The following is a 26,728-nucleotide window of genomic DNA, read 5'->3' as shown; positions in this document are numbered from 1 at the left end:
GGTGAAGTCTTAACCATTGGACCGTGAGGGAAGTCCTCATAGGAGCTATTTACATTTTTCTATTTATTTTTACTTCAGCTTGGTAACTTACCTCCACTCATTTCCACCTTAATTTCTTACTACTGCTGCTGCTGCTAAGTCGCTTCAGTCGTGTCCGACTCTGTGCGACCCCATAGACGGCAGCCCACCAGGCTCCCCCGTCCCTGGGATTCTCCAGGCAAGAACACTGGAGTGGGTTGCCATTTCCTTCTCCAATGCAGGAAAGTGAAAAGTGAAAGTGAAGTCGCTCAGTCGTGTCTGACTCTTAGCGACCCCATGGACTGCAGCCTACCAGGCTCCTCTGTCCATGGGATTTTCCAGGCAAGAGTACTGGAGTGGGGTGCCATTGCCTTCTCCCAATTTCTTACTAAGTATTATGTTAATACATAAAGCAGTGTTTTTCAGATAACTGCTCCCAGGAGAAAAAGGAAGAAATCCTGGAAAGTGAGAAACCCAGTGGACCCATTGCCAAACAAGGAAAACCAGACGTGCAAAGTCAAGACCACACCAGCACAAGCCCTGGGCTCACGGAACCTGCCAAGATCCCAACCCTGTAAGGATAACTTACTCATATAACTTTGTGCTGGTACAGTCTCATTCACTGGCTACTTCTTTTAATGCTTTGTTAAGGATAAAGAGGTGTTCCGCATCATTTTTGAAACCTTTATGTGTGTTAAGTTTCCAGGGCAATAGACAAAGGCAAATAATCTACAGGGTGACTTCCCAACAAGACAGTTCTGTGCTACAAGTCATAAGTGGGCCTGAAACATCGGTGCAAGACGAGATGTCCGTGGATGCGATGCATGTCTTCATCGATGAACATGGTAAGTCTTTAGAGCTCTATACTCATGAGGTGGAGGGGGGAAGCTGGCAGCTTTCTCAAGTCCTATATGGTCTCTTAGCCTGAGGACAGGTTTACCAGCCATCTGAAAGTAGAAAGGTCCTATGAGACCCTTCCTAAACTAAAATGATGTAAACTCCTCAGCCTCTGGGATCTAATGCCTGATGATCTGAGGTGGATCTGATGTAATAATAACAGAAATAAAGTGCACAACAAATACAATGCCCTTGAATCATCCTGAAACCACCCCCTACCGAGTCCGTGGAAAATTTGTCTTCCATGAAACCGGTCAAGTGAAGAAGCAGTTATCCAGGGATACATAAAATGCATCAGTATAATACACTGCTGCTGCTGCTGCTAAGTCGCTTCAGTCGTGTCCGACTCTGTGCGACCCCATAGACGGCAGCCCACTAGGCTCCTCTGTCCCTGGGATTCTCCAGGCAAGAATACTGGAGTGGGTTGCCATTTCCTTTTCCAATGCATGAAAGTGAAAAGTCAAAGTGAAGTCGCTCGGTCGTGCCCGACTCTTAGCGACCCCATGGACTGGAGCCTACCAGGCTCCTCCGTCCATGGGAATTTCCAGGCAAGAGTACTGGAGTGGGGTGCCATTGCCTTCTCCGAGTATAATACACAGATGTTCCCAATTCAAAGCCATGATGGTTTGATGCTGAGATGCTGGGTGGGAGCCTGGGGATGCTACTCTTATTGCTTAGGGTGTGAGCTGGCTCTATAGCTCACTGCAGGACAAAGACTGAATGCTGTTTTTACTTTTAGCCTTTTAGAAGCAGAACTTATTTCCAGATTTCTTTCGGTTAGCAAAATAGGTACTAAGGTTGATCTTTTGTAAAAAGTGAAGTGCATAAAGTGAACTTTTGAAAAGCAGGGAATCCCTGTATTAGACTTTGAAACAGGAAGGCTTCGTGCTGACTGCTCACAGTTAGTGTTCTTTGGACAGGCTGTGCGCCCTCTGCCTCAGGGCCTTTGCGTATACCACGCCCCTATGCCTGCATTGTGCCATTTATCCTTCAGATCTCTATTCTAAAGAAGATTCTTCAGGGAAGCCTTTCCTGGATATCCCAGGCTTAATAAATTTCATCTGTGCTTTTGCTCTCTCAACAGCCTATCCCTTTCCTGCTTTGAGACTATTACAGCTTCTAGTTGTTTACTGAGTGCTCAGTTGCTTCGATTGTGTCTGACTCTTTGTAACCCCCTGGGCCACAGCGTGCCAGGTTCCTTTGTTCATGGATTTTCCAGGCAAGAACACTGGAGTGGGTTGCCATTTCCTACTCCAGGGGATCTTCCCTACCCAGGGATCAAACCCAAGCCTTCTGAGTCTCCTGCCTTGCAGGCAGAGTCTTTACTGTTGAACCACTGGGGAAGCCCAATGTTTATTGCCTTATAATAATTTGATTACTGACATTCTCCCCATTTTCACAATTGTAAATTTCAGGAATGTAATGTCCAGCACCTAATAAATATTTATTGGATATATGCTGAAATCTGACTTTGATATATTTTTAATGCCTTGTTACAAAAAGATTAAAAGTAATAGAAAAAGAGAGAAAGGAAGGGAGAAAGAAAGAAAAAATCATTAAGTGGCAAGGTCAAGGTTCCTTTGATTAAGAGATATAGATCCTAGGTTTTCTAGGATGAGTCTTGGGTTAAATTTTTTAAAGATTAATTAATACTTGATTAGTCTACTGTCAAGGGCTTCCCAGGTGGTGCTAGTGGTTAAGAACCTGCCTGCCAATACAGGAGATGTGGGTTTGATGCCTGGGTTGGGAAGATCCCCTAGAGGAGGGCGTGGCCACCCACTCCAGTATTCTTGCCTGGCAAATCCAGTGGACAGAGGAGCCTGGTGGGCCACAGTCCACAGGGTCCAACATGATTGAAATGACTTCACACCCTTGCACGCACATTCTACTTACAAATAGATCCTGGTTTGGATAATAAATTATGTGTTACCGTCTCTCTATAGACCAGTAATTTATAGTTTGAAGTGCTTTTGCATCTGTAGAAATACAAAGAGACTTTTATATTATAAAGAACAACATTATCACCTTTGTCCAAGCCTCCAGAGGGGCTGTGGTTGTCACTGTCTGTGCTTTGCTTGGTGGGACAGCCTTCGAGTTGAGGTCAGGCACTGTGGAATGCCTTGCAACTACTCCTAACAGACAAGGCTAATGATGCTCCCCTGTCACCTGAAGAAAGTACAGTTAAAACCTCTTCTGGGGAGAAGCCGTTTACATTTACAAAGTGAACTGATTTTCACACCTCAATACCCTGAACCACTTTAGCAGGCTAAATTAATTCCATCTGGTGCTTTCCCTCATTACCAGGCTGACACCCCAGTCAGCAGCTATGCCAGTGCTTATCTGCAAATTCAAAGGTAGGGATGGCCCCATGTGGCCCACTTATCAAAACCATGCATTTAATAAGCCTCTTTTTGTGCATGATACCAAAACAAGACAAACCCCCAGTTACAGCATGCGCAGATCATCCTGACACATGAAGAGAATATACCAAAAAATGCATTGAAAAGAATGTATTAGAAGAAGATTAGAGATGGTGCAAATTAATCGATGAAAAGCAATTAAGTGATAAGTAACTGAGTCATGTGATATCACTTATATGTGGGATCTAAAAAAATGGATACAAGTGAACATACTTAGAAAGCAGAAACAGACTCACAGAGGTAGAAAACAAACTTATGCTTACCAAAGGGGAAAGCAGGGAGGGATATACTAGGGATTTGGAACTAACAGATATACTATTATATATTATATATATATAAAAAATATAAATTGAATTACATATAAAACATTATATATTATATAATTATATGTAAATTATATTTATATGATTATATAAAATTATATATAAATATATTTATTATATATAATAAATGTATTTATACATAAATAAATGATATATTACATGTTATAATGTTATATTGTGTATATTATTATATATTATATATAAAATAAATAAACAAGGACCTACTCTATAGCATTAGGAAGTATATTCAGTATCCTGTAATAACCTACAATGGAAAAGACTCTGAAAAGAATGTAGATGTATATGTATAATGGAATTGCTTTGCTGCACACCTGAAACTAACACGACATTGTGAATCAACTATACTTCAATGAAAATATTATTATAGTGATGCCTCAGATTTTCCTTCTATGGAGAAATACAAAGAATGGACTTAGATTACCAACAATTATTATTAAAATCATCCAAAATTAGTTCCCTCTAACTTGAAAAAAGTATCCACAGAAATGATCATATACAAGCAGTTGTGTAATGTTCTTTGCTGAACTTTTGCAGGGGAGATTAAATCCTGTTATTTAAAGTCTGGAAATCAGAAAGAAGGCCCTTTCCAGCATCAGCCATCAAATTATGAAGGCTTCTCTCATGCTGGGTAAGTAGGGCTTGTTTTCAAGTTGGGGAGGTGTGTCACTGCCCCCAGCAACTTCCATGCAACTTACTCTGACTGTAAATGAAGTGAGGATCCTGGTGTCGAATGTGTTAATCCATCTGTGGGCATGAAAGCATGTGGGTCTCATCAAAAGAAAAAGAAAACCAGATATTGTAGAATAATAAAAAATAAATGGAACCACCTTCATAGTGAGAGTGAAGTTGCTCACTCATGTCCGACTCTTTGCAATCCCATGGACTGTAGCACACCAGGCTCCTCTGTCTGTCCATGGGATTTTCCAGGCAAGAATACTGGAGTGGGTTGCCATTTCCTTCTCCAAGGGGCTCTTCCCAACCCAGGGATCGAACCCGGGTCTCCCGCATTGCAGGCAGATGCTTTTACCATCTGAGCCACCAGGGAAGTCCATTATACCTTCATAGTAGCCACTTCCAAAAATAAATATAGCATGTTGGTATGAATAGAGTGGAATCCTGTGTAAATGATATGGGGAAGGCATTGATGCCGTCTGAGGATGTATTATGAAATCCGTCTCAAGGAATGAACTAGAGAAATGGTTAGTTTTCATCTGTATGGATGAGGCAGACTCTTTTGCTGGTAGATGGTCTAAACATCTTTTCTGTTCTCCTTCTGAGTGTGTTGAGTAACTTTCTTAATCATGTTCATTATGTTGATACGGAATTCACTTGCACGTCCAAAACACATGTGGATTAATACGTGACATTAGGCAAGCTATAAGTCTTCTCAGTTGTGGATTGAGTTCATCCTTCATCCTGGACTTCAAGATTCTTTGAGGATAATCCATAGGGTCATGCCTCAGTGGCTTGCTCTGAGTGAGAGTACATTTTTCATATACATTTCTCTAGAGCTGTACCTTTTTGAGGATTTATGGAAGACTTTTGTGATGTCACTGAAATGCCTTAGACTTCATGTCTGGAGAGTGTAAAGGGAGTTACAGGAGCTCTACTCCTAGTTTCTAGGGTGCAGTGTTCCTTCCTGAGGTCAAAGTTTCCTTACCAGCTGTGCGTGGGAAGTTCAAGGTGAGCCTCTAGTGTACTTAGAACAAAGTCTGTCCTCGTCCCTGCAGTCTGGCCTTCAGGTGGGATTCTGCCATGTGCCAGCCTTTCAGGGTGTTCTTTTGCCATTCCTACTGCTTCTCACCTGCTCAGGAGTACTGGTGTCAGCCGTCACGGTAGATCTGACGGCTGCTGTGGCTGACCACAGCAGTATTCACGGCCACACAACCCCACCTGGGTCCCAGCCCCAAAGCAGCCTGCTCGGGTCCAGAGTGAGTCCTGGGGGGAGACAGGAATAGTCTCCATCACCCACCTGCCTTCCACTGTTCCTTATCTCCCTTGGTACCCACATTTCAATCAAAACAAACAACACAAAATTCTCATTCTTCAGCCGAAAAGCATGCAAAGTGGTGTTTGCCAATGGAGACCCATGAGGAGAGACAGGTCTGCCACCCCATCTTGGCTCCAGCCTCCAGGATATTTTGTGGCAATGATTTGATGAGTTCAGTCATCTAAGGTGGCAGCTTTCTTCAGATGAAATATTTAATTACATGAGAACACAGCTTGGGAAGCTGTCCTGTTACCCTACAATCCTCAGTTGAAAGCTGTAGTGTTTTTACGCTGTATTTGGAACAAGTACAAGCCTCTTATTTTATCCCCAAGTAGATTTGCAAAGCTTTTTAATTTTTGTTTTCCTGATAAATGGGCTTCACTTTCCCCGAGGAAAATATTTGAACTGCCTTTTGCTGGTAATGGCAGGTAGAATAAGACCACCTATCCAGAGCCTTAAAACACTAAAAATACACAGTGTGCAGATAAGAATTAAAAAGCGTGCCAGTAGGGTTTTCAGTAAGCCCCATTCCTTGGACCATACCTCACTGAGAGATACCATTAACTCACCTTCTCCCCTTGATTTCTCTCTCCTCATTAATTTCCCTCCAACTCTTGTTTGCTTTTGTTTCCTCTGTGTGTCTTCCTCAGCTAGAGCTCTTTTCCGTTTAATCACTGCTCCTCCTCCTTTCGAGACCTGTTGAGGCTAAGGATTGCCATAGAGCATTTACTCTTGGTGAGAGATTTTGGTGAGGGTAGGTTTTGGCCCTGCTGGAGTTTTAGGGGACACCAGTTGTGTTTTCCTATGAAGCCCTGTGGCTTAGCAGTGTCTCAAAATGTCAGTCCTTTTCTAGATCTGCCTTCCCATGTACATGAACAGTTAGACCCTTTCTGTTACCCATGAGAGAAATCCAAGTCCAGCAGCCTTCACCAAAATGCAAATTTAGGGGCCATGTAACGGAGCTGTCTTGGGTAGATGGCTTCAAGTGTGTGGTTTCTGCTTCTCCCATCACCTTCCTGTTGCTCTTTTTGACATCACTCTCAAACGCCTCACCCTGATAGTCAAAAGATGGCTGCAGGGTCTTCCCTGCTGGCCCCGTGGTTGAGACCCTGTGTTTTCAACACAGTGGGTACAAGTTCAATCCCTGGTTGGGGAACTAGGGTCCCACATGCCTTGTGACTGAGAGTAAATAAAATGCTCTGATACTACAAGAAAAGGTGCTTCAGTAGCCCCACATCTTATGTCTTCTCTCATTCAAGTCCACTGGAGATAACATATTTCTTCCCCATAAACTGTGACTCCTTCATTCTCACTGGGCCGTGGACCCTGAGCCCAGCCACCAAGGCAGGTACTTGGCTTGGGTCTAAGTACATGCACAGAGCTGGAATGCCAGGTTCCCTTTGAGAACGTACGGGAGTTCTCTTCAGAGGGGAAACTGGAGCAGGGTGGGTCGACATGTGCTTAGTTGCTCAATTGTGTTGGACTCTGCGACTCCATAGACGTAGCCCACCAGGCCCCTCTGTCCATGGGATTTACCAGGGAGGATACTGGAGTGGGTTGCCATTTCCTACTCTCCAGGGCATCTTCCAGACCCGGGGGTTGAACGTGCATCTCTTGAGTCTCCTGGATTGGCAGGTGGGTTCTTTACCACTACTACGAGTGCCGCCTGGGAAGCCCCACGGTGCATGGATGCTGGGCAGCAGAAGTGGACAAATGATCCCTGAGGACTCTCCTTCTGGTAAAATGCAAGTAAATTAATGACTGTCCTTCTTTAAAGAGAGTGATGATCGAGTTTATAAAAGCAACCTTCTTTTAAAGGAACGTTCCTCGTTGTCTCTTACATTTTTTGTATGTGAACATTCTGACGGACAAGGTCTTGGTCCCCCAGCGCTACATGCGATGTTCTTTTTTCTATTTTTAAAGATTTTTTTTTAATGTGGACCATTTAAAAGTCTTTATTGAATTTGTTACAATATTTCTTCTGTTTTATGCTTTGGTTTTGTGGCCGCAAAGCGTGTGGGGTCTTAGCTCCTTGACCAGGGATCGAACTCTCACCTCCTGCATTGGAAGGTGACGTCTGAACCACTGGACCACAAGGGAAATTCTCCTACATGCTAAGTTCTAAGTCTTTGATTATCTGCTTTTTCCTAAGGTAGTTTGACAGGGCATCAGTCTTAAGAGTTCTAAGAAAGAATGGCCCACAGTCATGCACATCATCTCTTTCTTGTGCTTAAAGATAAAATAATATACATGTCTGCTATTATATGTATGTGTGCTTGGCCGCCCAGTCATGTCCGACTCTTTGTGACCCCTTGGACTGTAGCCTGCCAGGCTCTTCTGTCCACGGGACTTCCCAGGTAAGAATACTGGAGTGGATGCCATTTTATTATTTGAGAATATACATGTCCTCTGTACTGTCTACTCTTTGAGATAAGTTGGTCCTTTCGAAGGGACTTTGTTCTGGAATGTTATGGCCATTCAGTGGCCCATTTGGGCACAGGAGGTGTGTGGTGCTTCTTGTTTGATGCTTGAGCACAAAACTCTGGTCACTTCACTTAGCAAAATTATAGCATTGAAGGTGTTCCTGGGATGATGCTGGGAAAGCACGCATGGGACTGCCATTTGTTTAATTCATGCTCAGAAAAAATGGCTCAGTCCTATGTAGAGTCAGATGATCTTCTGGATTTCAGCTGCTGTCTGACAGCCTTAGGGTGACTATTTCAACAGTCTCACACTCCTCCCCAGGCTAAGAGATGTTAAAAGCTGTGCCACCCACATGTGGGAGGCTAATTTCTTTGGATTTGTAATCAGACTTGGCTTTTGTGGATGCGTGTGGTGTAGTGATGGCTTGGGTATTTTTGAACTGCTTGTATGAATGAAAAATTGTGGTAAGATAGGATGAGAGCAGGGCTTCCTGGGTGGCTCAGGCTATAAAGAATCTGCCTACAATGAGGGAGACATGGGTTTGATCTCTGGGTTGGGAAGATCACCTGGAGAAGGGAATGACCAACCCACTCCAGTATTCTTGCCTGGAGAATTCCATGGACAGAGGAGCCTGGTGGGTTACAGTCCATGGGGTTGCAGAGAGTCAGACACACTGACTGACTAACACTTTCACTATCTTTAGGATGAAAGCAAACAGGCTGGTTTAATTTGTTGTTGTTTTCAAAAAGAATTTATGTATTTATTTAGTTGCACTAGGTCTTATTTGGAGAAGGCAATGGCACCCCACTCCAGTACTCTTGCCTGGAAAATCCCATGGACGGAAGAGCCTGGTAGGCTGCAGTCCATGGGGTCACGAAGAGTCAGACACGACTGAGTGACTTCACTTTCACTTTTCACTTTCATGCATTGGGTAAGGAAATGGCAACCCACTCCAGTGTTCTTGCCTGGAGAATCCCAAGGTTGGAGGAGCCTGGTGGGCTGCCATCTACGAGGTCGCACGGAGTCAGACATGACTGAAGCGACTTAGCAGCAGCAGCAGCAGGTCTTATTTGCCGCATGTGGGATCTTTAGTTTTGGCATTGGGATCTAGTTCCCTGACTAGGTTTGAACCTGGGCTTTCTGCACTGGGAGAGCAGAGTCTTAGCCACTGGACCACCAGGGAAATACCCAAGCTGGTTTAGTTTGAGTGTGTTAATTTTTGCATTGACCACATCCAATTTACCTTGATTCATGGACCTAACATTCCAGGTTCCTATGCAATATTGTTCTTTATAGCATCAGACTTTACTTTCACCACGAGACACATCCACAACTGGGCATCATTTCCACTTTGACCCAGCTGCTTTATTCTTTCTGGAGCTATCTCTCCGCTCTTCCCCGGTAGCATATTGGACACTTACTGACCTGGGCGCCTTATGTTCTGGTGTCCTGTGCGTGCTGCAGTCCATGGGGTCGCAAAGAGTTGAACATGACTTAGCAACTGAACAACAACAATCCTTTCATTAACATACCTGTGTGTGTGTCTGTATATATGGAGAGTGTCATTCCTTTCTTTAATGCTAGAGGTAAAGACATCAGAGCAGCACCTAGCTGGTCAAGTGCAGTGACAGCGGTTGGAGGGCCAAGTCACTCACACTTGACACTGTATTCCAGTGGGCCTCGAGTCTTTCCGTGGGAAGCAGCGTCCTGGCAGTTCCCGGCCCTGGAGGAAGTGTTTTCCTGTCATAGTTGTGGTGGCAGCAGCCATCGCTTGTCAATGATTTATTCTGCACTAAGCACTGTGCTAAGTATTAAATTATCCCCTTTCATCCGTGTGACAAAGTAGAGGTAGGTGATATTAGCTCCATTAGATAGAAAAGGAAACTGAGACTGACGAAGAAACAAGCCCAACCTCAGTAGCTACTAAGTGGCCGGGGGACTCTTAAATCCCTCCCCCAGCACCCTTCTGCAGGCAGGGGCCGCAGCCCCAATTCCTGGGTGCCAGGCAGGGGGGCAAATGGATGAAGTGGACCCAGAATCAAACGCGAGCGGCACTGGGTGCTGAGTCCACTGGAGGGCACTGGTCCTGTGGCACCAGTGGTAAGGACTCCACCTGCCAATGCAGGAGACACAAGAGGTGTGGGTTTGATCCCTGAGGTTGGGAAGATCCCCTGGAGGAGGAAATGGCAACCTGTCCCATATTCTTGCCTCGAAAATCCCATGGACGGAGGAGCCTGGTGGACTACAGTCCATGGGGTCGCAAAGAGTCAGACACGACTGAGCACATGCACTTGCTAGAGGGCTATTTAGGGTGCTCATGGCAGCTTGGGAAGCCTGGGTGGCCAGATTTTCCAATTTATTCCCAAGAGGAGCTAGAAATTCCCATTTATCTATAAAAATCCATTTTTTAAAAAGATTTTTTTTTGATGTGGACCATTAAAAAAAATCTTTACTGAATTTGTTATAATATTCAATAATGTATTCTATTATTTTTTATGTTTCTGATTTTTTGTCTGAGAGGCCTGTGGGATCTTAGCCATTGACCAGGAATTGAACCCACACCCCCTGCATTGGAAGGTGAAGTTTTAAGCACTGGATCACCAGGGACGTCCCTCTATTTTGTCTAATGTTATTGATTTTAATATTTTTTTTTGAATTGCCACAGGCCACAGATAACATATATGGTTGGCTGAGGCCTGTGAGTGCTCTGAGACCTGGGTGAGGCAGTCCTCTTGCTAACACGTGTGATATTGGGGTGATCTTACACAGACCCCCACCTCCTCCAGGCACCCTTCACAGCCCATGCTTCACTGCTTCACTCCTGGAGGCCCATGGTGCTGGCCTCCAACCCTTCCTCTTCCAGGCCTCTGCCTGTTTTTGCCTGGAATGCTACCTTCTGGAGTTCTCTTCTTCCCAAGCACAGATTACTATCTGCCTCTTATATCCATCTTTCCTGTGTCAGTCCTTCCATGACAATTACTCCATCCCTCCATGCTGCTGTTAGAGGAGCTTGCCACACTCTCCCTGGTGCTCGAGACACCTAGCTCTTCTAGACTGTTCTTGTTTAAGGATAAGTCACCTTGGCTAGGGTGCCTCTGGGGTTCTCTGGTGGCTCAGTGGTAAAGAATCCGTCTGCTAAATGCAGGAAGCACGGGTTCAGTTTCTGGGTCAGAAAGATCCCCTGGAGAAGGAACTGGCTACCCACTCCAGTATTCTCGCCCGGAGAATCCCACGGACAAAGGAGCCTGGTGGGCTACAGTTCATGGGGTTGCAGAGTTGGGCACAATTTAGTGACTAAACAACAAATAAAAATACTAGGGTGCCTCCGTAGCCCTCACTTAGCCCTCTGTAGGTGGATGCTCAGTAGTGAACTGAATCAAATTAATCATTGGAAATGACAAGGTAGCCCAATTAGAGTTTTGGATAGCAGACGCCAACTGGTCATTTAGGGATAGCAGATAAGAGGTAGAGCAGGAGGGGGAGAGGTGGGCTGTGAAATCCCATGGAGGATGTCATGTTTGGTTCTGCTTGCAGCAGGAGAAATTAGACCTCTCTGCAGAGAAACAACCCAGTGAAAGTGGATTATTCAAACAGCACCCACAGATCACTCCCTCACCTGACTGTTGGAGGGGAAGAGCCAGAAGCAATAGGAGTTTGTCTGGTCAATGTATTTTTTAAAATTTAACTTTTATTGACGTATAGTTGCTTTACTGCTTTGTGTTAGTTTTTGCTGTACAGCAAGGTGAATCAGCTATACATATTCATATATCCCCCTTTTTTTGGATTCTCTTCCCATGTAGGTCATCACAGAGCACTGAGTACAGTTCCCTGTGCTATGCTGTGTGTGTGTGTGTGTGTGTGTGTGTGTGTGTTAGTCGCTCAGTTGTGTTTGAGACCCCATGGATGGTAGCCCACCAGGCTCCTCTGTCCATGGGATTCTCCAGACAAGAATACTGGAGTGGGCTGTCATGCACTCCTCCAGGGGATCTTCTTGACTCAGGGATCAAACCCACTATATAGTAGGTCCTTGTTAACTAACTTATACATAATAGTATATATATATGAGGGCTTCCCTGGCAGCTCAGTGGTAAAAAATCCACCTGCAGTGCAGGAGCCATAGGAAATGCGGGTTCGATCCCTGGATCAGGAAGATCCCCTGTAGGAGGGCACATAGCCCACTCCGGTATTCTTGCCTGGAGAATTCCATGGACAGAGAAGCCTGCTGGGTTACAGTCCATGGAGTTGCAAAGAGTTGGACACAACTAAAGAGACTCAGACTTTATTTTTCTGGGCTCCAAAATCACTGCAGATGGTGACTGCAGCCATGAGATTAAAAGACACTTACTCCTTGGAAGGAAAGTTATGACCAACCTAGATAGCATATTCAAAAGCAGAGACATTACTTTGCCAACAAAGGTCCGTCTAGTCAAGGCTATGGTTTTTCCTGTGGTCATGTATGGATGTGAGAGTTGGACTGTGAAGAAGGCTGAGCACTGAAGAATTAATGCTTTTGAACTGTGGTGTTGCAGAAGACTCTTGAGAGTCCCTTGGACTGCAAGGAGATCCAACCAGTCCATTCTGAAGGAGATCAGCCCTGGGATTTCTTTGGAAGGAATGATGCTGAAGCTGAAACTCTAATACTTTGGCCACCTCATGCGAAGAGTTGACTCATTGGAAAAGACTCTGATGCTGGGAGGGATTGGGAGCGGGAGGAGAAGGGAACGACAGAGGATGAGATGGCTGGATGGCATCACTGACTCGATGGACGTGAGTCTGAGTGAACTTCGGGAATTGGTGATGGACAGGGAGGCCTGGCATGCTGCGATTCATGGGGTCGCAAAGAGTCGGGCACGGCTGAGCGACTGAACTGAACTGAACTGAACTGAAAGAGACTTAGCAGCACACACGTGGTGTATATACGTAATACAGAATGTTATCTTCTCCTTTCATAAGTAGCAAAATGGAGGGGAAAAAACGTGCAAAATGGCTCTTTTTAACCCTTCTCTGTAAAAATTGAGATTGAGTCTCAAATTTGATTTTCTAGCATTATATTCCATTCAATGGAAATGATTTTTTTTGTCCATATGAAAGATGACTGTGATGGAAAGCTGACATTTCCTGAAGGAAAGCCACACTTCCCTGACATCAGAGGGGTTGTGTCTGCAGCTTGAACTTTCATCTTGGACTGACTCAGATTCCCATTCCTGCACAAAGAGTAACTTTGGGTTTGACAATGAGCAGCTTCCTTGATCATTTTAAGCATCAGCTTTCTAATCCATAAATGGAAATAATACTAGGAATGAATTCAGTGGGTGGCTTCAAAAGCTAAATATCATAGCTGAAGCTCCAATACTTTGGCCACCTGATGTGAACAGCTGACTCATTGGAAAAGACCCTGATGCAGGGACAGACTGAGGGCAGGAGGAGAAGGGGATGACAGATGACATGATAGTTGGATGACATCACCAATTCAAAGCACATATGTCTGAGCAAACTCAAACATAGTGAAGATAGTGGAGATGGTGAAGGGTGTGCCTGGTGTGCTGGCAGTCCACGGGCTCACAAAGAGTCAGGCACAGCTGAGCAGCTGAACAGCAACCATATGTAGTGCTTAGTACGGTACCTCTCATAGGGGACGCTGGGCCATGTAAGCTGTCGTTAAATGGTCTCCAAACAGAAGCAGTAGGGCGGTGGTTAAGGTTCACCATGACTTTACATAGCAATAGAGGCAGACTTTACGCTGAGGAAAGTCTTTCCTCTCGCACTTTTATGAGTCACTTTATGAGATTTTTAAGGCGGTTAAGTACCTTGTAGTCTATCAACCTGTTGTGTCCCAGCTTTTTGGCCTCTTTGGCAGTTTTAGAGAAGGTACTTTACTATTTTATGCCTGGCTTATAATGCCATTACATTTAGAGTTCTCCTATCAGAGTAAACATAAAGTTTGATTTTGAACTTGGAAGGATTCCGAGTTGGGGCTGTTTCTAAGCCCTTCAGCCATGGAAGATATTAGAAAAGCAGTGTTTTCCCTTTAAGGCGACTTCAGTGGCTGGGATCGCCTCCAACTAGGCCATTAAACCCCTGATTCTCATTATTGGCCAGAAAGCCATTCCTCTTCACCATTGTTAAGCCTAGTTGCCATGTGACAGTTTTATATCCCTGACTCCCAAGTATGAATAGGGAATTGTTTGCTGTGTAACTTCTGTGTCTCTCTGGGGATTCCTGGAGGAAACCAGGGGAGGAAACAAATTTCCCTCCTTGGTCCCTCTGTCATTGTGGGAACCAATACATTTCTCATTAACTGCCAGAGAAATATAAACGGTATTTTCTGGTTGTACAATAACTGTCCAGAAAGCCAGTACCTTTGGTAACATTATCTCATGTAGTCCTGCTTGCCTCAGAAACTAGAAGAAGGGACAATGGCTTGAACAGCAGAATTCCGAATTGCTATGTAAAAAAAAAAATTTCAGAGGATAAATTTATTACGCAGGACACAGGACTCATTCAGCTCAGACCATCCTATGAGCTCATCTGCCTAGAAAATCGAAGTTGAAATAGTCTCTCTGCCTAGGAAGTTGAAGGTGAAGCTGCATAAAAGTTGAAGTGTGTTTTGTGTCCAAAGGGTTCACTGCAAAGCAGACTTTTATTATTTCCTCTGTATGTCTTGCAATGAAAACTTGATAGTTTCTGTTCTTTGTTCAGCAAAGATTTACCTTTCTTTCATCTGTGAATTCTTGCAAGCAACATAGAACAGCTTTCTTCTGTAAATGATGCACAACCATGCTTTAGTATTATAAAACCTTTTCTAGTGTCAAAAGCAATCTCATGTAAATGCATACAAAATGTTTAAAAGTGTGCACAAAATGCCTATCATCTGCTCCCCAGTGAAATCTTATGGAAAGACATAGTGTTTACATTCATTTTGAGAATCTATTACTCATAAAGTAGCCTTGGTCTACTGAATGGTAAACTCATCTGGAGCAAATCAGTTTATAGGATCTTTATCAGGGATTTTTGTATCTCAACTTGTTTCTATTAAAAAAAAACGTAGAGTAGATTACATTAGTAATCATCTATTTATATTTATCTGGATTCACTTGTTTTGAGCTTCTGTTTATTTATGAATCATTGTACTACATATTTGGAGAAGGAAATGGCAACCCACTGCAGTATTCTTGCCTGGAGAATCCCATGGACAGAGAAGCCTGGAGGGCTGCAGTCCATGGGGTCGAAAAGACTCGAATATGACTGAGCAACTCACATGTATGCAATAGTGCATATTGAAACAGATATTGTTATGCTTATACATTAGGCTTGCTTTTGAAAGCTACTCTAAACCTCTAAACCCATTAGGTACTACATTCCAAAGATGGATTGAAGTGCACTTAATCTTTATTGTCTTCTCAGAGTTCTTACTTTTTTGTTGAACATTATTATTATTAACCTCTCTGACCCTGGTCTCAGTAAAGCCTCCCTTACTTACTAGGATCAACTCTCAGGAAAACCTTTCAAAGCCATCGTGCTTAAGTACCTGGATCCCAAAGAAGGTAAGCAGGCAGAAAGTTGTAAAAAAAAACAAAACAAGACACCTCTTTAGGATTCTCTTCTTTACATTAGTCAGAAGTAGTGATCCCTGGTTTGCATTAGCTCAGCCAGAATGTGGGGCAAATTAGTCAATTAGGTGGGCAAAATGTAAAATGTTGTAAATTCTCTCAATATTAGATATGCCTAGTTTTGTGTTCCCTTCAGGAATGAGTTGAAAATGTTAACTCCAGTGATAGATATTCAAGATACGTACATAGCTGCTTCACTCTGTTGATCTACATGAGAGTTATGTGTTACTGAGTTACTTTGAAAACTGCTGGCGTGGGGGTTCTTGGTGCCTTTGATCACATTTGTTTAGTTGCTAAGTCATGCCCAACTCTTTGCAACCCCATGGACTGCAGCGCTCCAGGCTTCCCTGTCCTTCACCTTCTCCCAGAGTTTGCTCAAACGTATGTCCACTGAGTGGGTGATGCCATTCAACCATCTCATCCTTTGTCGGCCCCCTCTCCTGCCTTCAATCTTTCCCAGCATCAGGGTCTTTTCCAAGGTCAAATAGAGGTGGAAATATCTGGAAAAAGCAGATGACCTTCCAGGGGTTTGCCTCTGCAAAGTTCCCGCTATTCCACAATTCCTGTGTCCTCTCTCTCTCTTGTTTTTCTGTTGTTAATATCAGATCCTTTCACTGTAGTCCTTATTTTGTTTTCTTAGACACACAGCTGCTGCTGCTGCTGCTGCTGCTAAGTCGCTTCAGTTATGTCCGACTCTGTGCGACCCCATTGACGGCAGCCCACCAGGCTCCCCCCTCCCTGGGATTCTCCGGGCAAGAACACTGGAGTGGGTTGCCATTTCCTTCTCCAATGCATGAAAGCGAAAAATGAAAGTGAAGTTGCTCAGTCGTGTCTGACTCTTAGCAACCCCATGGACTGCAGCCTACCACTAGATAGATGAAAATTTCATGCAGGTGCAGAGTCCTAACAATGGAGGGTTTGTGAGGTTGACCCTAGAAAGACTTCTGTTTTCCCAGGCACTTTCTCTGAACCCTGGGGAAGAGGCCATGTGACTCAGTGGGTCTGTCTCCATGATCACTGCCCCAGCTACCACACGGTGGCAGTCTCATCCCATGCTGGAGGCCCTGACCGGCTCCCAGGCTGGTGCTCTTTTTCTCAAATGCAAAGACGAATTTTGCTGTCATATAAAAGAAGAGTTGTTTGCAGGCTTTAAAGCAAGAATCCCTGTTCAAATTCTAAATAACAGGTTAGAGTTTCCAAAACAGTGCTTCTTTATTTAAAGATCCCACGTCTTGCACATGTGACTGTGGCTTTCATCTCCAGGCTGCCCCTCTGGGTGACTTGTTCCCATGGCCCCCAAGTAAGCCCATAAAACAAGGAAGGACTGGCAGAAAAAGAGAGGCCCTCTCCCTCAGAGTGGTAGCCTGTAAGTTTCGAGATGTGAGGAAGATGAAGAATTTCAAGGACTTCTTTCTACATCAGTGGGAAAATGTGTCTCAGTTATTTGTTGCTTACAGAAGCTGGGGTGAGTGAAAACCTGGAGAGTGCAATATAGTACAATGTGGTCACTGTGAGTTTGAAACCCAACTCTGTCGATAAGAAAATGCACCACTCTGGCCCCTGGTTCATCTTTATTTCCCCCTGTGGCTTCTCGTTTTGTACTTTCCATTAATCACTATTTCTGCTGTTGGTGTAAGCTTGATCTAGTTTAAATTTGTATATCTATGCCATGGGGCTTCCTAGGTGGCTCAGTGGTAAAGAATCAGCCTACCAATGCAGGAGACACAGGAGATGTGGGTTCGATCCCTGGGTGGGTCAGCACGATCCCTTGGAGGAGGAAGTGGCAACCCACTCTGATACTTTTGCCTGGAGAATCCCTTGGACAGAGGAACTTGGAGGGCCAAAGTCCATGGAATTGCAAGAGAGTTGAACACGACTTAGTGACTAAATAACAACAACAACAAACATCTGTGTTATAGCTCTGAACCAAACTAGTTGACCAAAGATTAACCAGAGAGCAGGAAAATCAAGACCAGATGTGCAAATACAGCTCTATTGTAGTTCAGAGTGTAATTACTACAGGGTTGGAATATTTCCATTTCCATTGCTATTGTAGAGGCGGAAATATCTCCTGAAGCTTAGCATTTTAACATTATATTTATTAATATGGGGAAAGTCTCTAGCCTTAAGTTAGTGAAACAGAGACTTCTTTGGAGATTTTTAAAAAATTGAAGTATAGTTGATTTACAATGGTGTGTTAGTTTTAGGTGTACAGCAAAGTGATTCAGTTATTATATATATATTTTTTTCCAGATTCTTTTCCCATATAGGTTATTATAAAATATTGAGTAGATTTCCCTGTGCTATACAGTAGGTCCTTGTTGATTATTTATTTTATGTATATAGTATTACTCCCAAACTGCTAATTTATCCCTTCCCCCCGACAGAAACTTTTTAGATGATTCTAAATCTAAACAGCCCATAGCTAAGATCAGGAGAAGAGACAGCAGATAGTCTGAGAAGAGATGCAAGAAAAGGAAGGTTGGATGGGAATTCTTGGAGGGTTGGTAGGAAAAGTCCTGTCCACTGAGTGATTTTTGTGACATCATAGCCTCATTGGTTCTTGAGTGGAAAAGCTGATGCCCATGGTTCACTTCAACTTCTGGACCCCAGAAAAGTATGCCAAATGAAGAAGATACATCTTTTCACCCCTGGAAACAGCGTTACACATCTCCTAGTAAAATAGGAAACCTTTATTCACATAACAAGGTGGGTTTTCTGGTGAGGACACACCAGTCATAAAGCTCAGAAAAGAATCTCTCTTTATATCATCATGATTCACCTAGGATACTAAACTTCTGTAAAAGAGGGTAATTAAGAGGAGCTTGATATGCTGTTTGAATCTGTCTTTACGCAAAGAAAAAGATTAAGAGGGAGTTGAGGGCAAGGCACTCTTCCCTCATTCCTGCTCATAAAGACAACTAGAATTAGTATGTTATTTGTGTGAAAAATATAGGGGCCAGTTTACTGTTTCATATGAGAATGTGCAAAGTCAGGTCTTACATCAATAGAAGGAAATAAGAAGGTTATTAAAAGTATAGTTATTAAGCGACTAATATATGAGAAGCACCATACCCAGTCTGCTTTAATTCTTACAACAATCTCTATGAGGAAGACATCATCCCTATCTTATAGGTGAGGATTTAAAAAAATTATTTTACTGTATTATAGCTGATTTATAATGATGTGTTAATTTCTGCCATACAGCAAAGTGTTTCAACTGTACATACATATACATTCTTTTTCATATTCTTTTCCATTATGGTTTATCAGAGGATACTGAATCTAGTTCCTTGTTCTGTACAGTAGGGTCTTATTTATAGGCGGATTTGAGGTAGGAAAACAACATACTTATAGCCACAGATAGTAAATAGGAGAGCCATAATTTAAACCTGGGTGTGCATGCTTAGTTGCTCAGTCATGTCCAACTCTTTGTGACCCCATGGACTTCTCTTGTCCATAGGGTCACCAGGCTCCTCTGTCCATGGGATTTCCTAGGCCAAGATACTGGAGTGGGTTGCCGTTTCCTCCTCCCAGGGATCTTCCCAACCCAGGGGTCGAACCCATGGCTCTTGCATATATCCTGTGTTGGCAGGTAGATTCTTCACCAGTGGCACAACCCTAGTTCTGTTTAATTCTAGAACTCATCCAAAAGATTTTGAAAAGAAAACCAAACCCTAGATTTTTACATAGGATTTTTAAATGGCTTTCACAAGAAAAATAGTGTTATCTATTGTTATTTTGCCATCAGAAGCATGCTAAGCCATATGCAACAAATTCAGCACTTTCTTTTGGACCTTGTTTCCTGGCAGAAGGAAGGTTGCTCTGAAGGAACTGTTAACACCTTACACAATAGTCTGTTCGTAGTTTATTTCAGCTGGCAACAGAGGGCGATATACACTGTCTAGATTTTCTCACATCTCCATCCTGCCCCTGGCTGTTTATAGGCATCACCTACATTACCTACAGTGAAGTCAGATTAATCTTTTGGGTTTAGTGAAGCTTTGGCATTTGCTGAGTTTTGGGTTTCTCTGAATTTGTATTAACAAGATCTTTCCAATTCTACTGTATTTAGCTATGAGATGACAGAAGTGTAGTCCTCAGAGGTTTCTACACAAAGCGCAAAGGTTTGAATGAACATTGTTTTTATACATCCAACCTTTTTTCTCTATTAGTGACAGACATTACACCACCAATATTGACAGGAAGCAAAAGGGCTGTTTATGGAACAATCATCCACATAATAGAAGGATAGGATTTTTATGTTTTCAAAATCCATGTACGTATCCCACGTGACACATTTCTCAAACCCCGGTGTTAACATACAGTGTTTCCTAAGTGGTTCTTTACAAGGAGGCCTTGATTGAATGCGTCATCAAATAATCATAAATCATGTTTCAAAACTGTAGGGAAATCTGTGTCTTTGTGTGCATGCACATGAGAATAGTGGATGTATTTTAAACATGGTTCCTGGAGAGTATTTGTCTGTTCATGAATCCAGTAGTAGGGAGTTGGGAAAAAGAAAGATCTAAAAACTTGTCAGAGACTTTGTACTGAAACATGAGACTAGAAATCGGAAAACATTACCACTCAGCCATAAAAAGGAGCAAAATAATGCTATTTGCAGCAACCTGGATGGACCTAGAGATTGTCGTACTGAGTGAAGTCAGACAGGGAAAGACAAATATCATATAATATCATGTATATGTGGCATCTAAAAAAATTGTACAAATGGATTTATTTGTGAAACAGAAACAGATTCACAGACATAGAAAGCAAACTTCTGATAACCAAAGGGGAAAACTGTGGTGGGGATAAATTAGGAGTTTGGGATTAACATATACACAGTACTATGTATAAAATAAACAACAAGAACTGACTGTATAGCATAGGGACTTCTACTCAATATTTTTTAATAACCTAAATGGAAAAAGAATCTAAAAAGAACATACATATATTTGTTGTTGTTGTTTAGTTGCTAAGTCATGTCTGACTCTTTTGCAATCTATTGACTACAGCTCTTGAGGCTCCTCTGTCCGTGGGATTTCCCAGATACGAATACTGGAGTGGGTTGCCATTTCCTTCTCCAGAGGATCTTCCCAACTCAGGGATCGAACCCGAGTCTCACGCACTGCGAGCAGATTCTTTACCACTGAGCCACCTGGGAAGCCCTATATAACTGAATTGCTTTGCTGTACACCTGAAATTAATACAGCATTGTAAATCAACTATACCTCAAAAATAAATTAATTCTAAAAAAACTGAAAAAAAAAGTAGAGAAAGTTGCCTGTGAGCATCCTTATCTGTGGCCACCGCCCCTTTGTTCCATGGTGGCCTCTTAGAGTAGTGTTGCACTCCTCTGCCAAAACCAGGACTGGCCAGAGTGAATGGAGTTCCCCTGATGGGCATGAAGTAACCAGGGTTTACTCCAGGGGTCAGGGAGGGACCTCGTCTGTTCTGGAGCATACAGTCTTGGATGATTGAATAAAACTAGAGTTCCATGAGCAGGAATTCTGTTAGAGATGGCTGCAGTTGAGGCAGCCAATTGTCTCCTCAAAGTTATGGGTGCCCTGCTAGAAAAGCAGATGGAAAAGTATATTCTACTTGTTGCTTTCTGAGCCAAAGGGAAAGTGCCAAGCTTGAGTTTACTTAAAGAGTTCTATTAATTTTAGTCCTGACAGTTTATATGCAATTAACAACAATAAAGTTCTTTCGATACAGATTACCGCTAGCTTATTAATGTCCTCTTTTACAACCACCTGAGGCATTTCTTTGCTCTACTCTGTACTCTCTTTGCTTTGGGTGGCGGTGGGGTGAGGAGGAGGTGCGGACAGCATTGCGGGTGAAGGAGGTGGCAGAGGCGTTAGATCATCACTGTTTCTTCCTGATCAGTGTCTTGGGAATGATTCGCTCACTGTTGATTGTTTGTGCCAAATAGGAAGCTAGAGACTGTTGCTACCACCTCCCCTTCCACTAAATGTATAGAAAATTGAGATCATTGTCTCTAGAACACCAAGTGTCCACCTGCTTAGCCCATGGCACCGTATATCTCTGGACAACCTGAGTTATTTGAATGTGTGCAAGATGACTGCCCTTCTTGCTGAAGGTAGCATGGCACATGCAATTGTCAACTTAGAACACTCATGGTTATTGTTCGGTCACTAAGTTGTGTCAAACTCTTTGTAACCCCATGGACTGTAGCATGCCAAGCTTCCCTGTTCTTCACTGAGTTTGCTCAAATTCAAGTCCATTGAGTTGGTGATGCTATCTAACCATCTCATCTTCTGCTGCCCTCTTCTCCTTTTGCCTTCAGTCTTTCCCACCAGTGGCCACAGGACTGGAAAAGCTCAGTTTTCATTCCAATCCCAAAGAAGGGCAATGCCAAAGAATGTTCTAACTACTGTACAGTTGCACTCATTTCACATGCTAGTAAGGTTAGGCTCAGAATTCTTCAAGCTAGGCTTCAGCAGTACATGAACCAAGAACTTCTGGTGTACAAGCTGGATTGAGAAAAGGCAGAGGAAGCAGAGATCAAATTGCCAACATTTGTTGGATCATAGAGAAAAGCAAGGAAATCCAGCAAAACATCTACTTCTGCTTCATTAACTACACTAAAGCCTTTGACTCTGTGGATCACAACAAACTGTGGAAAATTCTTAGAGATGGAAGTGGAACTACTCATGCAAGGTGGAAAAAACTTAATTGCAACCTGCATTAAGGATCCATGTTGTCCTTGTGTTTGGGTGTAATAAACAGATGATTTCCAGTACTTCCGGGTAATCAAAGTATTTGTTTTGCCCATCCTCAGAGACTTGCAGATTAGCTCCTCCAGTACCACGACTTCTGAGAGTCAAGATCCTTCTTCTGGGGACCCTGCAGTCAGTGCTCTTCAACAACAGTTGTTACTGATGGTGGCTCGGAGAACCCAGTCAGAAACCCCACGGGTAAGTCCCAGCATCACCGATTGTGAATGTTCCAGAAGCAGGGGTCCTGAAACCTGTTTTAAGGTTGGTTTCCCTAACAGAATTAGTCCAGTCTTGTCCTGAATTTTACGTCAGAGGGTTGTGGTTACATCACTTCATCATAGTCTACTGGATGAATGTGAAAAGAGACCACTTAGATAACATACCATTTAGATAATACCTTTTCATTGATGCTAATGGGTTATTAGTCTTGATTGTTCTTCCAGTGTATTAGAAATTGATTTACATTGATCTTTTGTTGCCGAGTTGCACAAATTCCACAAAACCTCAGTTGATTGGAATGGCTTTTTCTCACTGCAGAGTTTGGAAAGTATTTAGATATTTATTAATTTATTATAGCCTTATAATCTAGGCATGCAGAAATTTTAAAAGAGAATCTTGGCTTGAAGAGAGACTTTATTCATGGAACCAATGACATGATCATCAAGCACTAAAAAGCTGCAGCTTTCCATTATTTTACCGAGAGATTAACTTACTGATGTTCATTCACTTATTACTTCACTTTTAATGACACTCTGTAAGACACAGAGCAAATAATTCAAAAAGAACACGGGAGGAAAGACATACAACCAGTCATGAACTTAGAGCTACACGTTCTCTCAGGGCGTTTTGGAGAATGGCTATGCAGAAGGCTCCTTAGAAGAAAGGACACTTGGGCTAGATCTTGAAGGAAGGTAGATTCGGTAGGTGCAGATTGAAAGAAGAGGGCTATACATGGGATACTGTTGAGTTTGTGTAACATTTCTTTACTGCTCTGCTTACCTTCTTCCTGACCATGTTTTGATTTCTTCTAGAGAATCTCGCCTACAAAAAGAAATACAGTAAGTCCTGTATATACAAATGTGTTCTGTTCTGAGAGTATGTTTGTTCAGTCCAATTTGTTCATCAGTGCAACAGTTAGCCCAGGTACCCAACTAACACAATTGGCTATACAGTACTGTACTACAATAAGTTTGTAATACTTTCCACACAAATAATACATAAAAAACAAATAAGTACAATAATAAGGGTAACATTTTTAATCTTACAGTGTAGTACCTTGAAAAGTACAGTTATTGTTGTTCAGTCACTCAGTCGTGTCCTACTCTTTGCAACCCCATGGACTGCAGTGCTTCCCTATCCTTCTTTTCTCTAATGCATTTCTCTAAAAATGAGTTATATTGAGCATCTTTTCATGTGTTTGTTAGTCATCTGTATGTCTTCTTTGGAGAAATGTCTCTTCAGGTCGCTTTCCCACTTTTTGATTGGATTGTTTGCTTTTCTGGTACTGAATTGCATGAGCTGCTTGTGTATTTTGGAAATGAATCTTGGTCAGTTGTTTCCTTTGCTCTTATTTTTTCCCATTCTGAGGGTTGTCTTTTCATCTTGTTTGTAGTTTCCTTTGCTGTGCAAAAGATTTTAAGTTTGATTAGGTCCCACTTGTTTATTTCTGTTTTTATTTCCATTACTCTAGGAGGTGGGTCATAGAAGACCTTGCTTTGATTTGTGTCATCGAGTGTTCTGCTGATGTTTTCCTCTAAGAACTTTATAATTTCTGGTCTTACACTTAGATCTGTAATCCATTTTGAGTTTATCTTTGTGTGTGGTATTAGGTAGTGTTCTGATTTCATTATTTTGCACATAGCAGTCCAATTTTACCAGCACCACTTATTGAAGAGGCTGTCTTCAGGGCCATTATTAATATCATCAAAATGCTCATTAGTTATGGAACTCTTGAAGAGACTATTTTTTTTTACTTTCATTTAAAGTTTTTTGTTGACGTATAGTCGATTTACAACGTCGTGTTAATTTCTGCTGTACAGCAAAGTGATTCAGTTATATGTATTCTTTTTCATACTCTTTTCCATTATGGTTTATCACAGGATATTGAATATATTTCCCTGTGCAGTAGGGCCTTGTTGCCCATCCATCCTATATGTGGTAGTTTGCATCTGCGGAAGAGTTATTATGAGGTTTTGAAGATTAATAAGGATGTATGGCAAAATGATGTCTTTAATAATCAGTATTAAGTATTACTATCATCGAAAGTCTTATTAGTTTTATGGAACTCTTGCCTTTTTCAGGTAGCGTGGGGGAAATGCAGTTCTATTGTCTAAGACACCCCGTTTGTGGTGCTTCATTGTTAGCCCTAGCAAACTAACACCGAAGTCAAATCATTTTTTCTTTGAGATGATTTTCATTTAAGCAGCAATAAATAGCACAATATGCCAGAATATTTAATAAGTTTTGCAAAAGATGTAGACATAGTCTTCACGTGATTTTTTATAGTGACCTTCCCTAAAGCTACTATCTAAAAGAGAGCATTTTCTTACTCTTCAAAAGAATGTTGTCATCTTCACTGTTGCTTCTCCTTGACGTGTTTATACGTCATGCTGAATTACCACATCACGGAATGGTAGACCCTACTCAGCTGGTACACGTGTTTTACTTCTTACTTGCACTCCTAGTTCATGGAGCATGAAGAGAAGGGATTTCTTTTGAGAGGAAGATTTACTCTAAGTTACAAATTCACTGGGCTTCCCTGGTGGCTTAGACAGGAAAGAATCTGCCTGCAATGTGGGAGACCCAGGTTCAATCCCTGGGTTGGGGAGATCCCCTGGAGAAGGGAATGGCAACCCACTCCAGTATTCTTGCCTGGAGAGTTCCAGGGACAGAGGAGCTGGCACACTGCAGTCCATGGGGTCGCAAAGAGTCAGACACGACTGAGCACGTAACACTTTGACTTTCATAAGTTCATTGTCATTAAAAGAAGATGCTGTTCTTGCTGACAGGACAGCAGGAAGTTTCTTCGAGGCTCTCTTTTCTGTTGGAGTCAAATTCCAGACACAAGCAGCACTTATAATCTCAACTTACCTCTAATAATATTGCCCAGTCCATCCTATATATTGTCAGCCTGCATATTACCTTCACAGTGGATCAACTTTGCCTTGAAATGCTCTTTGTGTTAATATTTTATGGTCTGAAGAACTCTATGCTCCATAGCTGTCAGGGGATTAGCATCTGGGAACAGAGAGATGGGGAAGTCAGCCTCCTAGGAGGCTTCCACATGGTCTCCAGTGAAGCAGATGCGTTGCCCTTATGCATGCCGGGTGTTTTGACATCAGCGACTTTCAGTGAATTAAGGAAAAATTATGCTGTCCGCCCAAGTATGACCTTCTTCTTTGTAAGTCTGAGAGGAGTGAACGAGACCACTGAAAGGTAGCTTTACCTCCATGGCTGCTCTTCCATGCTGTCCTCCTCCTCCCTTTACTTATCTTGGTCCTTCTTCTCAGTCTTCTGTGTCTTATGTGGTTGTTCAGTCACCAAGTCGTATCCGACTCTTTGTGACCCCGTGGACTGCAGCACGCCAGGCTTCTCTGTCACTCACCATCTCCTGCAGTTTGCCCAAGTTCATGTCCATTGAATCAGTGACGCCATCCAACCATCTCATCCTCTGTTGTCCTCTTCTCCTTCTGCTTTCAATGTTTCACAGTATCAGGGTCTTTCCCAATGAGTCGGCTGTTCGCATAAGGTGGCCAAAGTATTGGAGCTTCAGCTTAGCCTACAGGAAATTAGAGCCTACTGAAAATCCTTTTTGGAAAAATATAGGATGAAAGCAAACAAATAAAAATGCAAGCTAGCATAATCCACCAATTCCACTTTTTGGTGTATATTCAAAGAGCCTAATGCAGGGAATCCAACAGATACTTGCGTGTGCATGTTCACAACAGCGTTATTCATGATTGTGAATACTGAATATTCCACAAGAGGTGGATGCAACCCAAGCATCTGTCGACAGATGAATGAATAAACAAAATGTGGTCTATCCATAAAATGAAACTTTATTCAGCCTTAAAAAATTTTTTTGACACCTGAAACATGATAGAACTTGAGATCATTATGATAAATGAAATAAGCCAGTCACAAAGGAACGATACTCTTTAATTCCACTAATAGGAGGTACCCAGAGGGGTCAAATTCCTGGAGACAGAAAGTAGAGGAGCGTGGGGAGTTAGTGTTCAATGTGGACAGGGTTTCAGTTTTGCAAGATGAAAACATGAAT

General features: G+C 42.6%; 1 protein-coding gene across 2 annotated transcripts in view; it reads left to right on the top strand.

The window, feature by feature from the left end:
* Positions 1-26,728, top strand: part of PCNX2 (pecanex 2) — a 310,678-nt gene that overhangs the window by 36,862 nt on the left and 247,088 nt on the right. The window contains exons 6-10 of one of the 2 annotated variants that reach the window (XM_005226237.5): positions 445-592; positions 718-863; positions 4,214-4,307; positions 22,512-22,647; positions 23,481-23,507. In XM_005226237.5, the coding sequence (XP_005226294.1) occupies positions 445-592; positions 718-863; positions 4,214-4,307; positions 22,512-22,647; positions 23,481-23,507 (551 nt within the window). The remainder of the gene's footprint in view (positions 1-444; positions 593-717; positions 864-4,213; positions 4,308-22,511; positions 22,648-23,480; positions 23,508-26,728) is intronic. The other variant, XM_002698790.7, reaches the window with a different exon arrangement.

The sequence above is a fragment of the Bos taurus genome, chromosome 28 (assembly GCF_002263795.3).
Source record: "Bos taurus isolate L1 Dominette 01449 registration number 42190680 breed Hereford chromosome 28, ARS-UCD2.0, whole genome shotgun sequence".
Classification (NCBI taxonomy): domain Eukaryota; kingdom Metazoa; phylum Chordata; class Mammalia; order Artiodactyla; family Bovidae; genus Bos; species Bos taurus.
The sequence above is the reverse complement of the archived record's forward strand: the minus strand, read 5'-3'. Positions and strand labels throughout refer to the sequence as shown.